This window comes from Pelodiscus sinensis, chromosome 17 (genome assembly GCF_052426305.1).
Source record: "Pelodiscus sinensis isolate ZL-2025 chromosome 17, ASM5242630v1, whole genome shotgun sequence".
Lineage (NCBI taxonomy): Eukaryota > Metazoa > Chordata > Testudines > Trionychidae > Pelodiscus > Pelodiscus sinensis.
In genome coordinates this window covers 11,306,213-11,319,847 of record NC_143068.1, presented here as the reverse complement: position 1 = coordinate 11,319,847, position 13,635 = coordinate 11,306,213, and the positions used below count along the sequence as shown (strand labels likewise).

Sequence of the window (13,635 nt, the reverse complement as noted above, 5' to 3'; positions counted from 1 at the left end):
CTCCAGTAAGAAAATACAAACTGACAGACTCCAGAACTTTTGTCAGAGTGCCATGTCAGCCCATGTAATAGTGGTTTTCATTGTCTCCTTCCCAAGGTCCATGCTTGAGCCATGGATGCTGCTTTCTGGAAGTTAGGTTAGATGTGCTTGCAATATCATTCGAGCCTCCCTTCCCTTTCCCTCCCCTCTGCTTCCCCCCATATGCCAGGGCAAAGGAGTTGCAGCTGTATGGGCTAAAGAGGACGTGTTGTACCTTTTTATCTGGCCCAGTTAGGAATACCTGGAAAAGACGCTACAGTCCTAGATGCTAGTGCTTTCAAAGATTGTCTCCTATAGGAAGTTGTTTTGATTGTGATGTGTCTCTGATAGTGGTGTTTCATTGGAGCAGTGTTGCCAGATTCGGGGGAGGGGTCCTCTAGAACAGTGTTTCTCAACCGTTTTTTATAAAGTATCTCTTTAAAAAAAAAAAAAAGTTAAGTACCCCCTTTTTAAAAAAAAAAGTACCCCCAGTAGCTACAGTTTTCAGACACGCGCATTTTTTTGTGCATTTCTACCATTGCAACACATTTGTTTAAACAACTTAATCGTAGCTGGGTGGGCAATGAAATATTTGGACATAAAAAGTACAAAAAAAAAGCACTGTAAAACTTAAAACAAAAATTCAGTTTTCTCCAAATTTCAGTTGTGTTGATGTATCCCCCAGACTTCTCTGGAGTACCCCTAAGGGTAGTTGTACCACTGGTTGAGAAACACTGCTCTAGGAAACTTACCCATTGCAGAGATTTGGGACAGCTTGTTAATTTCTGGAGATAATATCGGGGCTGCAGGACAATGAGAGATCTGGGGAGCTTCATGGATTTCTCAGGGATCTCCTGTAGGTTTTTCCATGGAAGGGGGTGGGAATGACCTGGCCCAGTAACAGGTGAACTCTAATTTATTCTTTGGATAAGGGCATAGCCTCCTGGCATTTGTATCATGAACACATTATCCCTTACCTTTCTCTCCTATCTGGATCACCCTGATTTAAGGGAAAGAACTCTTGGGGGGGAGGGGAGGGAGAGAATGCACACTACACATGCTACAAATTCAGTATACTAAGGACACTATTAAGTGTGCCCAATAGTTCAGTGTGCTGCAAGGCAAGATACCCGAGTTCTACTCCCAACTTGGTCACTGTGTGATCATTGGTAAGTCACTATACCTTCCTTGGTGCTTCTGTAAAGTGTGGCTTACCTTTCTTTATAAGATGCTTTGAGATCTGTAGATGGAAAAATTGTTTTATGTAAGGTCTTTATTAATTATTCTAATGGCTTTTTCCCCCTACAGAACATCATTACCTGCACCAATGTTTTCTAGGAGTGATTTCAGTGTGTGGAGTATATTAAAAAAATGCATTGGACTGGTAAGTCACTTGTCAACAGGCAGAGGAGACCTACCTTTGATTCCCCAGTACTCTTAGCAAAATGTTTATCTTAAAGGGAGGAGTATTGGTTTTGTATTTCCATCTTAAAGACACCCAAACAATGGAGTATTCTACTTGTGCTGAAGAACTTGAAAGTAATGATAGATAAAAGTGAAATTGACTAGTTTCAGCCTTAGAAATGCAAAAATAAGAAGCATAAATGATACATTTTCAGTTCTCTGTCATGTAAGATAGTGCTAACAATTTGTTAGAACTCTTTAACTCTGACTCTTAATCTTAGTGTCCTTTAGTAAACTGAGGATTGATAAGCATGCTGTTTCCAAATAATATAGTACTTGAAGTTTAGTCAGAGCTGTTTATATTGACTTGAATAGATTAATTGGAGAAATATTTTCCTTATCCCAGTAGTTGGGTATGTTGAACTGATAATTTCTTACCATTTTACAAGTAATAGTTGGGTACCCACAGGGTATATCTATACAGCAGTGTTATTTCAGAATAACGTCAACTAGCTGATGTTATTCCGAAATAACTGTCCGCGTCTACACTACTAGCAGTTATTTCGACATAATGTCGTAATAATGTTGATCTGGAGGACTTCTTAATCTGACTCTTGTAATCCTCATTTTATGAGGAGTAAGGGAAGTTGGAGGAAGAGTGATCTATCTTGGATTTCTTGCTGCGTAGACAGTGCCAAAAGCCGAAATAAGCTTATTTTGACATAGGCTACACAATTGATGTAGCTGAAGTTGTGTAGCTAATTTCGGCTTTTGCCTTGCTGTGTAGATGTGCTCTAAAAGACTCCTTCAGACATCTTCAGAGTTGTATTCTTCAGCGTGGGTTAAACAACATACAGTTACATAGCGCTACTTGCCAGTACGACATTTGACAAAATATAATATGAGGCTTTATTTTCATAGAATCATAGAATACTAGAACTGGAAGGGACCTCGAGAGGTCATCAAGTCCAGTCCCCTGCACTCATGGCAGGACCAAGCACCATCTAGATCATCCCTGACAGGTGTTTATCTAACCTGCTCTTAAACATTTCTAGTGATAGAGATTCCCCAACCTCTCTAGGCAGTTTATTCCAGTGTTTAACCACCCTGACAGGAAGCTTTTCCTAATGGCCAACCTAAACCTCCCTTGCTTCAATTTAAGCGCATTGCATCTTGTGCTATCATCAGAGGTTAAGAAGGATAATTTTTCTCCCTTCTCCTTGTAAATACCCTTTTAGGTACTTGAAAGCTGTTATCATGTCCCTTCTCCACCTTTCCTTTTCTAGTCTAAACAAACCCAGTTATTTCAAACTTCCCTCATTGGTCACGTTTTCTAGACCTTTAATCAATTTTGCCTTTCATATAGCTTAGAGAGGTGATGTACCAGGACATCTCTCTTTCAGCTGAATAGGGGAATTTGATTGAATAGGGGAATTTGTAATCTCAATTATGCCCTGTATCTCCATCTAGAGAGTTCAAGGTGTAAACTGAGACTAGAGGGCATAATCTGAATTGGGTCATCTGACTATTCTTGACACCAAGAATTAAAGAACTCTAATTAGCAGGAGTACCACTGTAAAGGACAATTGGCCTCCAATCTTAATTGCCAATCATGAAAAATTTTTTTTTTTAATCCTTTCAAAAATTTGCAATCACTTACTGCAGTGCTTGCATCTGAATGGAAGGAAAAAATCCCTGTCTTCACAAAGCACCTTTTTACCTTTTTTTCAAAAATGACCTGTGTCTGCTTGGCTAGTAAGAGGTCTTGAGAGCAAAAGAGCCTGGAGCTTGATACATCTACTTGTTTGAAGTTCAGACAGTGGTTTTCTTTGTATCAGCAATAGAGCTACATGAAACTTATTTGGCAAATACTAAATGATCTGAAAAATGCATATTTCAGGGCATTGAAATTATACAGCTCAAAATTTAGTGAATCATTTTGACCCTCTCCAAAGAACGAACGAACAAACAAACAAAAAACAAAAACCCTGAAGAAAAATTCAAAAATATTAGAAGTCTGCTTCGACATTTTGTTTTGATTCAACAGTTTCCAACCCTTTTTGTTTTTCATTGACGAAAAATCAGAACAAATGTTTTTATTTGAAATAAGCTGAACCCAAACAATTTGGCCACCAAACAGAAAAATTAATGATTTTCTCAGCTCTAACTAGGAGGCAGAATAAGAAACATTGTTTAGCCTCGTTTGTAGAGCACTGGTACGAATAGTCACTTTAAAATTTGTGAAAACATTTTAAATCATGTTCCTGCCAGAAAATGGAAGATGTTTCAAAGTACAATAAAGATTGGTGGTGGGGGGGGGGCAATAACTGGCCCTCAAGATGGATGCAGTTCCTCAGGGGTAGCCCTTGGCGGGCCGTCGCTCCTTTATCTACCTTCACCTCCACAAGAACGGCCACTTGAAGCTCCTGTTGGCTGTGAATTACCATTCCCTGCCAATGGGAGCTACACAAAGTGGTGTCCTATGAACCATCTCCAGCTTACTGCCTACCCTGGTTTAGATGATCAGTGACAATTTTTCAAGGGATCCAGTTCATTATGCTGTGATATACTAGCTAATGCATCATCTGTTGGAAGGAAAGTTTAACCTCTTCTTTACTGTCACAAGACGTTGAGTTGCAGTGGGCATTTTTTCTTGGCTGCAATGCTAGATAAGACTCCATTTGGACTCCTTTATTAATACTCCTTATTAGGCTTCTGCTGTATGTGTGGTAGGGAATGACCAGAACCAGGAGTCTGAGCTGGGCTTATCGTGTGTCAGTGAAGACCACTATTGTCAAACCACCCCAAAATTCATCTTGGAATCTTGCTCTTGCCTATTGGTATCCTAGAAGCGCGTCAAAGAGAATGACTTTTCCTTTTATCATCTAGGAGCTGTCTAAAATTACAATGCCTATTGTCTTCAATGAGCCACTGAGCTTCCTCCAGCGGATAACCGAATACATGGAACACATATACCTCATTCATAAAGCTAGCAGTCATGTGAACTCCCTGGAAAGAATGCAGGCAAGTGACACTTTGCGTCTCTTCTTTGGGTTTAAAAAGGATTCCTCAAAGTCTCTCTTTATGATGATATCCTATTTGATGAGAGATGGGTATAGCACTCTGTGGATTGGTCATAGGAAACACAAGAATTGTCATACACGATTAAACTTGTGGTCCATCTAGTCAAGTCTCTCTTTACAGTGGCCTGTAGCAGATACTATAAAGGATGATGAAAACATACCTGCAGTAGGTATATACACCACCTTGAAATGGTTGAAGTGGTCACTGGGAAGGAAGAGAAGAAGAATACAATCTGGAACTGAGCATGTCTAGGCCCATCACTTTTTTTTAATCTCTGTTTTTAAAAGTGCACGAATGCCACTATTTTTAGGGAAGATCAGATTATAGGTTTGGTACTGCTTCAAACAAATCCATTTTCTAACTGGCATTTTGTGAGTTTTTAAGAGTGGTGTGGCAGAACCAGGCTTTCTTTCCCATTCTTCCCTCCCACTCCAACGCCCTACATTCTTTGGAATGAGCAGAATAAATATCTCTTTAGGCACATGGTCGAAGACTTGTTAGTGGTGGGCCTAAACTGGAGTGCATCAGGATTTGTGTGTTATTCTGGAACGCTGCTTCTACTTCAATGAAATGGATGAGAAGCACATGGTAAACTATGTATAAAAAATACATACAATGCAGGCCTCTAAGGCAACATGTGAGCAGCACAAAGCAGTGAACAGATACGTACCCTTCCTACCTGCTGGGAGAGACTCACTGCTTTGCCCTCAGCAGGGAGCTGCTGCTGTTGCTGAGGGAGAAGTGCCTCTTCTCACTCCAGGCAGCTTCGTTTGCGAGTCCTGAGCCCTTCTGGGTGGGGCTTATTAAGCAGCTGCAGGGCAGGGCTGCCGCACAGTTTAGAGGGAACCTTGGTGCAGGCCCCATCTATGCAATCTGACAATTGTCCTTTGTACTTGGTAGCAAGATGTATGAAATATAACAAAATAAAAACTTTGTGCTGCTTTGCAAGGGACGCTAATGCAAATGGAGTATTGACATTGGAAATGATACCTGACTGCTCTTACGTTAAACTAGATTTCATTGCGTGGGCAAAAAGAGGGGTGGATAGGCAAAAAAGAATAGTTAATGTCTTTATAAGAGCTGTGTGAAGAGGAACAGACTAATCACTGTGATCTGGCAAAGTTTGTCAGAGAAAATTACTGTTTTTTTGGAAGTGAAATAGTCATCCCTCTCTCTCTCAAAACTTATCTAATCTATTATAAGGTGTGTGTGTGTGTGTGTGTGTGTGTGTGTGTGTGAGAGAGAGAGAAAAAAATATGAATATTTCACTTGGAAAAGTTTTGGTCTGTTGGGATCTGTGAATGTACTAACCTTAGGTCATGTCTTCACTATGCGGAAAGGTCGAATTAAGATACACCACTCCAACTACATTAACTGCATAGCTGGAGTTGACGTTCCTTAATTTGTTTCTACAGGATATCCACAGTGGGAGGCCAATGGGAGCAAACAGTTCCGTTGGTTTCCCTTACTCCTCGCGAGAAGCAGGAGTACTGGTGCCAACGGAGGTGCCCTTTGAGTTCGATTTAGCAGGTCTTTATTAGACCTGCTAAATCGAACCCCAGAAGATTGATTTTGGCAGTGTTAATCTTCTGCTTAGTGAAGACATGGCCTTAAGCACACAGCAAATTCTCTGGCAGAATAAAGTACAATACATGCTCTAAAGGAGTCTCTGTAGCAGAGTGATGGTGTGTTTGTGTGCAGCTGGAGAAATGGGGAACCTCAAAGGTACAAGAAATTAGAGTTCCTGAACGTAGAGGCTTTTTAAAAATCACTATAGCACATGCAAATGTATTGTAAGATACTGCTGTTTTTAGTGAAACTTTCTGAAGACTGCATCCTGCTGTGTTTGTTTACAGGCTGTAGCTGCTTTTGCAGTTTCTGCAGTAGCGTCTCAGTGGGAGAGAACTGGCAAACCATTTAACCCTCTACTAGGAGAAACATATGAATTAATCAGGTGACACTGCATTCTTTAAATGTCAGTGAAGAGTGGTTGGTGGTCAGTGAGTGAAACTTGACTTCATGGCAAATTGGAAAATAATTTTATCTTAGGGCATAGACTAATTCACTCCAGCCAGTCATACGCATTATAGCCACAACTAGCTGAAATCAATGTGAAATCTGAGAAGATCCTGATTTCGAATAAGAACTTTATTTTTGTCTAGACCCATATTTTCTGAATTGTGCAAGGGCAGTGAAGTGTATATTATATTTTTTCCCAAGAGCCACTCCTGACCAGAGATTCCTAATAACTGTAGAGAGTGTCTTACTGATGACATAGTATGAGAGTAGATTGAGACCCTTTCGTCTGGTCTGTTGTCACCATGTAAATTCTATTTGAACTCAGTCTCCCAGAGCTGGACTACTATTGCCCAGCAAGCTTTGGAATTGCCATCAGTTGCCCAAGTGAAACTACTTCATATGCATTCCCTGATAGATAGAGGTCAATTTGTGGGGTACTTTTTTTGGTGGTGTACATTGCATGTAAGCCTTTATTGATTGTCATACATTAACTATAGGGACTGTGCAATTGAAGTGCAGGTTTGGTCTAAAAATCCTCAGATATATTTTAAAATGTGTGATCAGACTTTATTGTAATTTTAATAAAAATCCCTTCTTGATAAATGTTGATTACCTTTTTTTTTCCTTGTCTAGGGAGGATTTAGGCTTTAGGTTTATATCTGAACAGGTCAGTCATCACCCACCTGTTAGCGCATTTTATTCTGAAGGCCTCAATAAGGACTTTGTTTTTCATGGATCAATCTACCCCAAATTAAAGTTCTGGGGGAAGAGCGTAGAAGCAGAGCCCCGAGGAACAATTACTTTGGAGCTTCTAAAGTAAGTATAACCCAACCCCTTTTTTTATATTGGACATAATATTCCTTAATATTTTTTTTAAAAAAATACATGCTCTAAAGTACCATAATATTTATAGCTGAGCCATGGTTGCTTTCAACTAATTATGAAACCTTTCTTGGAGTGGGTGGAAGGAGGAGAGACTAGGGATTTAAGCATGGACTATTGCTCATCAGTTAATTCCAGGACTTTGTTGGAAGGATGCCATAATCTTGCAGCTGTAACTATTGGTCTGACATTTTTACTGCAGAGGCAATTGGCATTTCTTGAATCCAAACACTTTTAAATTTGCTTGTTCTTTAAATTTTGTTAGATGCCTTCGAAATAGAGAACTAAACATACTATAATGGAGATAATTGCTGCAATATTAATTTCATTGGGAATTTTGCCTCTAAATCCCCCAGGTAGTTTTAATTATGTCAACAGTATGTAAGTGCCAACTATATATAACTTCTCCTCCAGAAGTGATACTGTAGGCCATGGTAAACCTCAGGAATTCATATAAATTTTTACCCACAGTTAGACACGACTTGCCTACTGTGTACAGAGGCTTTTTATTGAAACCAATTATCTATTTCCAGGTTACTCCCAGACTTGTGTCTATTGAGAGCAGGTCTGACAAAGGAAATGATTTCATAAGTTGTTTTGTAGCATGGCTGAGCTATAATAAAATTAAAAAAAACCTCCCTAAACTTCTCTGTAAGGAATTAATGTGTACTCAGGATGATATTGAAGTAAAAGTCATTCTGGAATTGAGCACTTAAAATTGGTTTCATAAGAGCTTTTATTTAGACCTAGATTTAAAGATGTAGTTTTGAAATCTGCTTTTGTAAAACCTTTAAATAGACATTTGGTTTCAATAAGGTGGTGGCTTGCTTACTTTCTAAAGGGTTAAGTTCTATTGGAGATTCTTGTCTAAGGGTAACATGATGATCTTAGTTGAATTTTGATATGTACCGTGATATCTGATCTTTCTAGGAAATATATAACATGAGATGCTTGGGTGTTATTAATTGGTAATTGGGCAGCTTGCCTCTATACCAGGGGTGGGCAAATACTGATCTGCAGGCTGCCAGGGTTAGCCCCCGGTGGGCCCCCGCACCACTGTATTTATCCACTCCTCTGCAGGTATGGGGGATCATGGCTCCCATTGGCTGCGGATCGCTGTTCCTGGCCCATGGAAGCTGCAGTCGCTGTACCTGTGGAAGGGCTGGTAATTATAATGGCAGCAGCCCATCAGAAGCTAACCCTGGTGAACTGCTGACGTTTTATTGGTCACCCTTGCTGTGCACCCTAACTTCTTGATGTGTATAGAGACATTATTTTAATACATTTTAAAACTTAGACTAAAAACATCCAACCAAAACAAAAGCTAGTAATGGAAAGATCACCTTTATTCAGAAAAAGTGTTCCACTAATCTCTTATGGTTTGACAGACAAAAGAACAAAAGTTAAGGTTTTTAACTGAAACATAAATGATTAAGTGAAAAGATTTAACTAATGTATTCATTTTTACGATTCACTTCAAGATATTTTAGGGTTCTGAACTCTTCAGTGCTCTGGTTCTCCTTTGAACACAATAGGCCAGGAGTGGGCAATAATTTTTCATGGGGGGAGGGCCACTCCAAGATTTTGGTAAGTGGTCAAGGTCTGCACTTTTCTATGGAGGGGCGGGTGTTGTGGGGTTTGGGATGGAGGTTCGGTGCAAAAGGGATCTTGGGGTAGGAGATTGGGGTGCAGCTGATTCCAGGCTCCACGCGGTGTTGCCACTTTGAAATTCCGTGGGGAGCCTGGTGAAATGCTGTGGGGAGCCTGGTGTCCAGCTCCGCGTGGCATTTCAAAATGGCCGTGCCACGTGCAGCCCAAAGTCAGCGGGGGAGTCCCCAGCTGATCCTGGGCTCCATGTGGCGCTGCCGCTTTGAAATGCCACGTGCAGCCCGGGGACACCCCAGCTGGCCCCGGGCTGCTTGCAGTGTTTCAAAGTGGCAGTGCCACCTGTAGCCCGGGGTCTGACCCAAAGCTTCAAGCTGTGCTGCCACTTTGAAGTATCCTCCTCCCCTTCTGATAGAGACAGCAAGGGATGGGGGGAGAAGTGGCTAGTCCTTCACATCCCTAATATGAAAATACAACTATTCTAAACTTCAATTTGAGACAGTTTATCAATAAAGAAGTTAAACTCTAAGGTTGTGTCTATGTGGTGCTGAAAAATGCTTAACATATCTGATTGGTCTGTCAGAGTTTTGTTCCTTAGTTTCTTGGTAAGTAAAAATTAGAAACTGGTGGGTGCTTTAACTGTTTGCTCTTGCTGCCATTATAACAAGAAAAAAATAAATATTTTGATCTCTGTATAATCAGAAGTGAGAGAGAAAAGTTTGACTCATCATATTACTAAGGTGTCTTAATCACTTACAGTGCTAAATCCAGACAGTATTTGCTTCATCAGTGTTGAAAGAGGGATAAAATATGACTTCATGGCAGAAATATGACTTGGCCAAACTAGTGAAAATAGGAATCCAGTTGTTGGCGGAATCCAGTTGTTGGCAGATTAACAGTTTGACCATTTTTAGAAACATTTCTTTTTGGGACATGAGTCAAGAAACACTGTCTTTGTAAAGTTGGTGCTACAGAGGATCTTAGATACAAAACTGAGAATTTTAGTGTTAGGACTTTTTTTCTTCAGAGTTACTCATAGCGCAAAAAAAGGGGAGAGTTGAAGTGGAAAGATGCTATTAAAGATTAAATTAGATTATGAATATATTTAAAAAATAGTAAAAATAGTTTGATGGACTCAGTGACAAAAATATCTTTTTTCAGATGATGAGCTGGCATTCTAATCAAGTGTGCTGTTTTTCTAGTGTTATAGTAATTGTATAGCTTGTAGAATCAGGGAGGTGTGAATTCTAGTGACTAATGACAAAACTCCTACTGACTTCCATGAAAGCAGGTGCAGGCCTCATGGGTCCCTACATGTTGTGAGGGATGTGTGTTTTTTGTTTTCTGGTTTTTTTTGAGGTGGAAGATTATAGTGATTTTTCTCTCCGTTCATTCTCCCAGAACTCACTGAAGACCCTGTTTTCCCCCCATCCCACACAGTGGCACTCTGCGCCCACAGATCCCGTTGATTTCCACACCTCTGAATCTAGGCCCAAAAGCCTTTTTCGTCAGATGCTGTTGTGAAAACCTGTCTGAGTGGGTTGGTCTGCCTAGTTCCTAGGGGAGAGGTGTCCATGTTTCTCTCAAAACTGATTGTTACCAGGATCCAAGATAGCAGCTTCAGCAGAGATGTTCACATTAAATTATAGCAATGAAAAGTGAACTACTTTCTTGTCAAGGAGGTTTCTCAAGGTCATGGTTGAGGCCTGTAGTGGGACTGCTTTGGAAAGGTTATGCTGTGGCTTCCTGTGGCAGAATAGAAGAGTTCATTCTCAGGGTTGTCAGTCAAAACCCTTTTGTGAGCATCAGATTCTTTTATAACTTTAAAGGACAAATTAAAATACAGGCTGGACCTCATTGGTCCGGTGTCCCCAAACGAGGAGATTTACTGGAGCAGGGGAGGTCCCTCCCCTTCTGGCTCGTGCTGCCACCAGGTTAGGGTGCAAACCTGTCTCTGCTGCTGCCCCAGGGGCTGTCTAGATGCTGCCTGCCCTGCTGCTGCCAGGGCCGGAGCACTACAGCCTGAGCTCCACAGCTGGGGCTGAGCTTCGCGGCAGCGGCTGGAGCTGCGCAGCCATGGCAGAGGGCTGAGGCCAGAGCTCTCTGGCTGCTGTTGAAGCTGGATCTCGATGGCCACCACTGGGGCCAGAACTCCCCACTGTTGGCCTCCCACGCCAACACTGGGCTCCCACCCCACTGCCAGAACCCCTTGTTCCTGGGCTCTGTGGTCCAGAAACATCCATGGTCTGTTGCCAGACCAAGGATTCCCTGTTAAGGAAGGTACAATCTGTAGTAAAAATGCCTTGAATACTACTGATGCCATCCAGAGCTCATGTTATCAGAGAGCACACATGTGTAGATGATAGGCAAATACCTCTTTTACTCATTCTTTTTTTTTTATCACTTACTAATGTCCAGTGGAATTCAGATAGAACAAACTGCCTTGGTTATAAAGAAAACCTGAGTACTGTTCAGTGGAATACTGTGTTCCACCCCACTACAAGTTTCAGGGTAATTGGAGTTTAATGCTATTTCAATGACTATCTTTAATTCAAGAAGTAGTCTCTGACTTCACTTTTCTGACTTCTTTCGCAGACATAATGAAGCTTACACATGGACAAACCCAACCTGTTGCGTACATAACATAATTATAGGTAAACTGTGGATAGAACAGTATGGAACAATAGAAATTGTAAATCACAGGTAATATTGCTAATTATGCAGTATTGGCCATTATAGAGACTGAAAAGTAGTAACCACAGATTCAAAGCCTTGCCCTTTATAATGGATCTTGTTGGTCCAAAATGTTATCTCCTGTCAACTTACTGAACACTGTTTAACTTATTTATTCATCTGGACTGCTTAAATAGTTTTTTGTGTTTGAAACAAATATCAAAACAGTGATAACAGTACACATGGTTATGCAGAAAACTGGATGGTATACATAATCTTTCAACTCTAGGTCACCTGTTCAGATCCTGCCCAGTTGATAGTGAATTGCAATTTAATGGCTCTGCAGTGAATTATGTGCAACATGCAGCACATCATAAACCACTGTTATGCTAGTCAATAATGGGCCCTCTTTTTTCAGTTTCCCTAGTTTAGTCCAGGAATCCTGGCTTGGTGTCTACCTATAACGTAGTTTGGCAATAGCGTTTGAGTGCACATATACAATGTGGGTACCTTTAGCAGTATTGTCAACTTCATGTGATTAGCTCACTGTAATGATATTCATAATGATATAATAAGAAATACCATGGGTAGGGAACAGTTCCTATTCCTTTTTAACTCCCAATGACTCCTAGAGAGTTTTATTCAGAAATCACCCATTTATTCAGAAATCATTTGATTTTTAATAAAGCTCTCTGAGTTATCTTTTATGCCTGTCTTAGAATAAAATAAAGCAACAAGGACTTCCAGTAATCCAGTGGCTTTTACTACCTGATTTCTAAGTGTTTTCATTAAATAGTGTTTAATTTTAACAAAGTAAATGCATTAGTGAACACTGCCCTTCACATATTTAGATGCTGGCTTTCTAAATGGTAAATTTGTTTCATTTACAGTACTGGAGATAAATGTGTCCTTAATTTTAAACCATGCGGCCTGTTTGGGAAAGAGCTTCACAGAGTAGAGGGTCACATTCAGGACAAAAAGTAAGTGGAAATTCTGCGTGGTTTTTTTTAATAGCACCAGCTTGTTGGACTGACACATGCTTAACATGATTGTACTAATGTAAAAATTTAGCAGACTTCTCCCATTCTCATTTATTTCTTTTTCCTGGGTAAGTATTACATGTATTGATTTTAGAATGCATATTGGGCTTTAAGTGTAGCAATCCAGATTTAAAGGACAGATATCCAGAGAAAACATAGAGAATAATACTACTGCTGACCATGTCCTTTTCTTGGTAATGTATTAGGACTTCTAGTTTTCAATTTAAAATATTTGTCAAAAATGCTAAAAGCTGTATTCCCCAAATGCAAACTGTTATGTTCTTGTTCTTGATCTTTATAAACTATTGCATCTATAATCAGTTTAACAATGGAAAATAGCATAAGACTGGCTAAATAATGAGGGAACATTCAAAGCACAGGTCTGAATACCATAAATGTTGGGATACTGAAATGTTCATCTTTGCATTTCTAGTCTGATAAATGGTTTCCCAGAAGTTTGTAGTAATCAGGAAAAAACAAAAATCAGGAAAACCTGAATATCATCTGGATTACATCATGCTGATTTTAGGTTAGGAAGATATAGAAATTGGGCAGCAAAAGTAAGTCTCCTTTCCCTCTATAAACAGCAAGAAGAAGCTCTCTGTGATCTATGGCAAATGGACAGAATGCTTATGGTGTATCGATCCTGCCACATATGATAGTTCTAAAAAGAACGAGAAGAGAGGTGGTGACCAGAAGAAAATGAAGCCGGTAAGGTTTTCATGTAATTGTTCAGGATAAAGCATCTTCAGAAAAGGACAAATGTCTGATTAGAAGAATATCTGTTGATGTGGTTGTGGTGAAGCTATCGCTGTTATGGTGGATATTTTTTGTATCCAGGGGCCCTAATACCAGGAAGTGATGAGTGCTTTGGACTCCCATTGACTTCAGTGAAAGATGAGGGCTCTGA

The 13,635-nt window shown here is 40.1% G+C and overlaps 1 protein-coding gene across 6 annotated transcripts in view; it reads left to right on the top strand.

Moving 5' to 3' along the window:
* OSBPL2 (oxysterol binding protein like 2) overlaps nucleotides 1-13,635 on the top strand; it is a 67,523-nt gene that overhangs the window by 41,072 nt on the left and 12,816 nt on the right. For all 6 annotated transcript variants that reach the window (XM_075901095.2, XM_075901092.2, XM_075901094.2 and 3 more), the window contains 7 exons: nucleotides 1,327-1,402; nucleotides 4,312-4,446; nucleotides 6,363-6,460; nucleotides 7,159-7,341; nucleotides 11,608-11,715; nucleotides 12,576-12,665; nucleotides 13,313-13,436. In XM_075901095.2, the coding sequence (XP_075757210.2) occupies nucleotides 1,327-1,402; nucleotides 4,312-4,446; nucleotides 6,363-6,460; nucleotides 7,159-7,341; nucleotides 11,608-11,715; nucleotides 12,576-12,665; nucleotides 13,313-13,436 (814 nt within the window). The remainder of the gene's footprint in view (nucleotides 1-1,326; nucleotides 1,403-4,311; nucleotides 4,447-6,362; nucleotides 6,461-7,158; nucleotides 7,342-11,607; nucleotides 11,716-12,575; nucleotides 12,666-13,312; nucleotides 13,437-13,635) is intronic.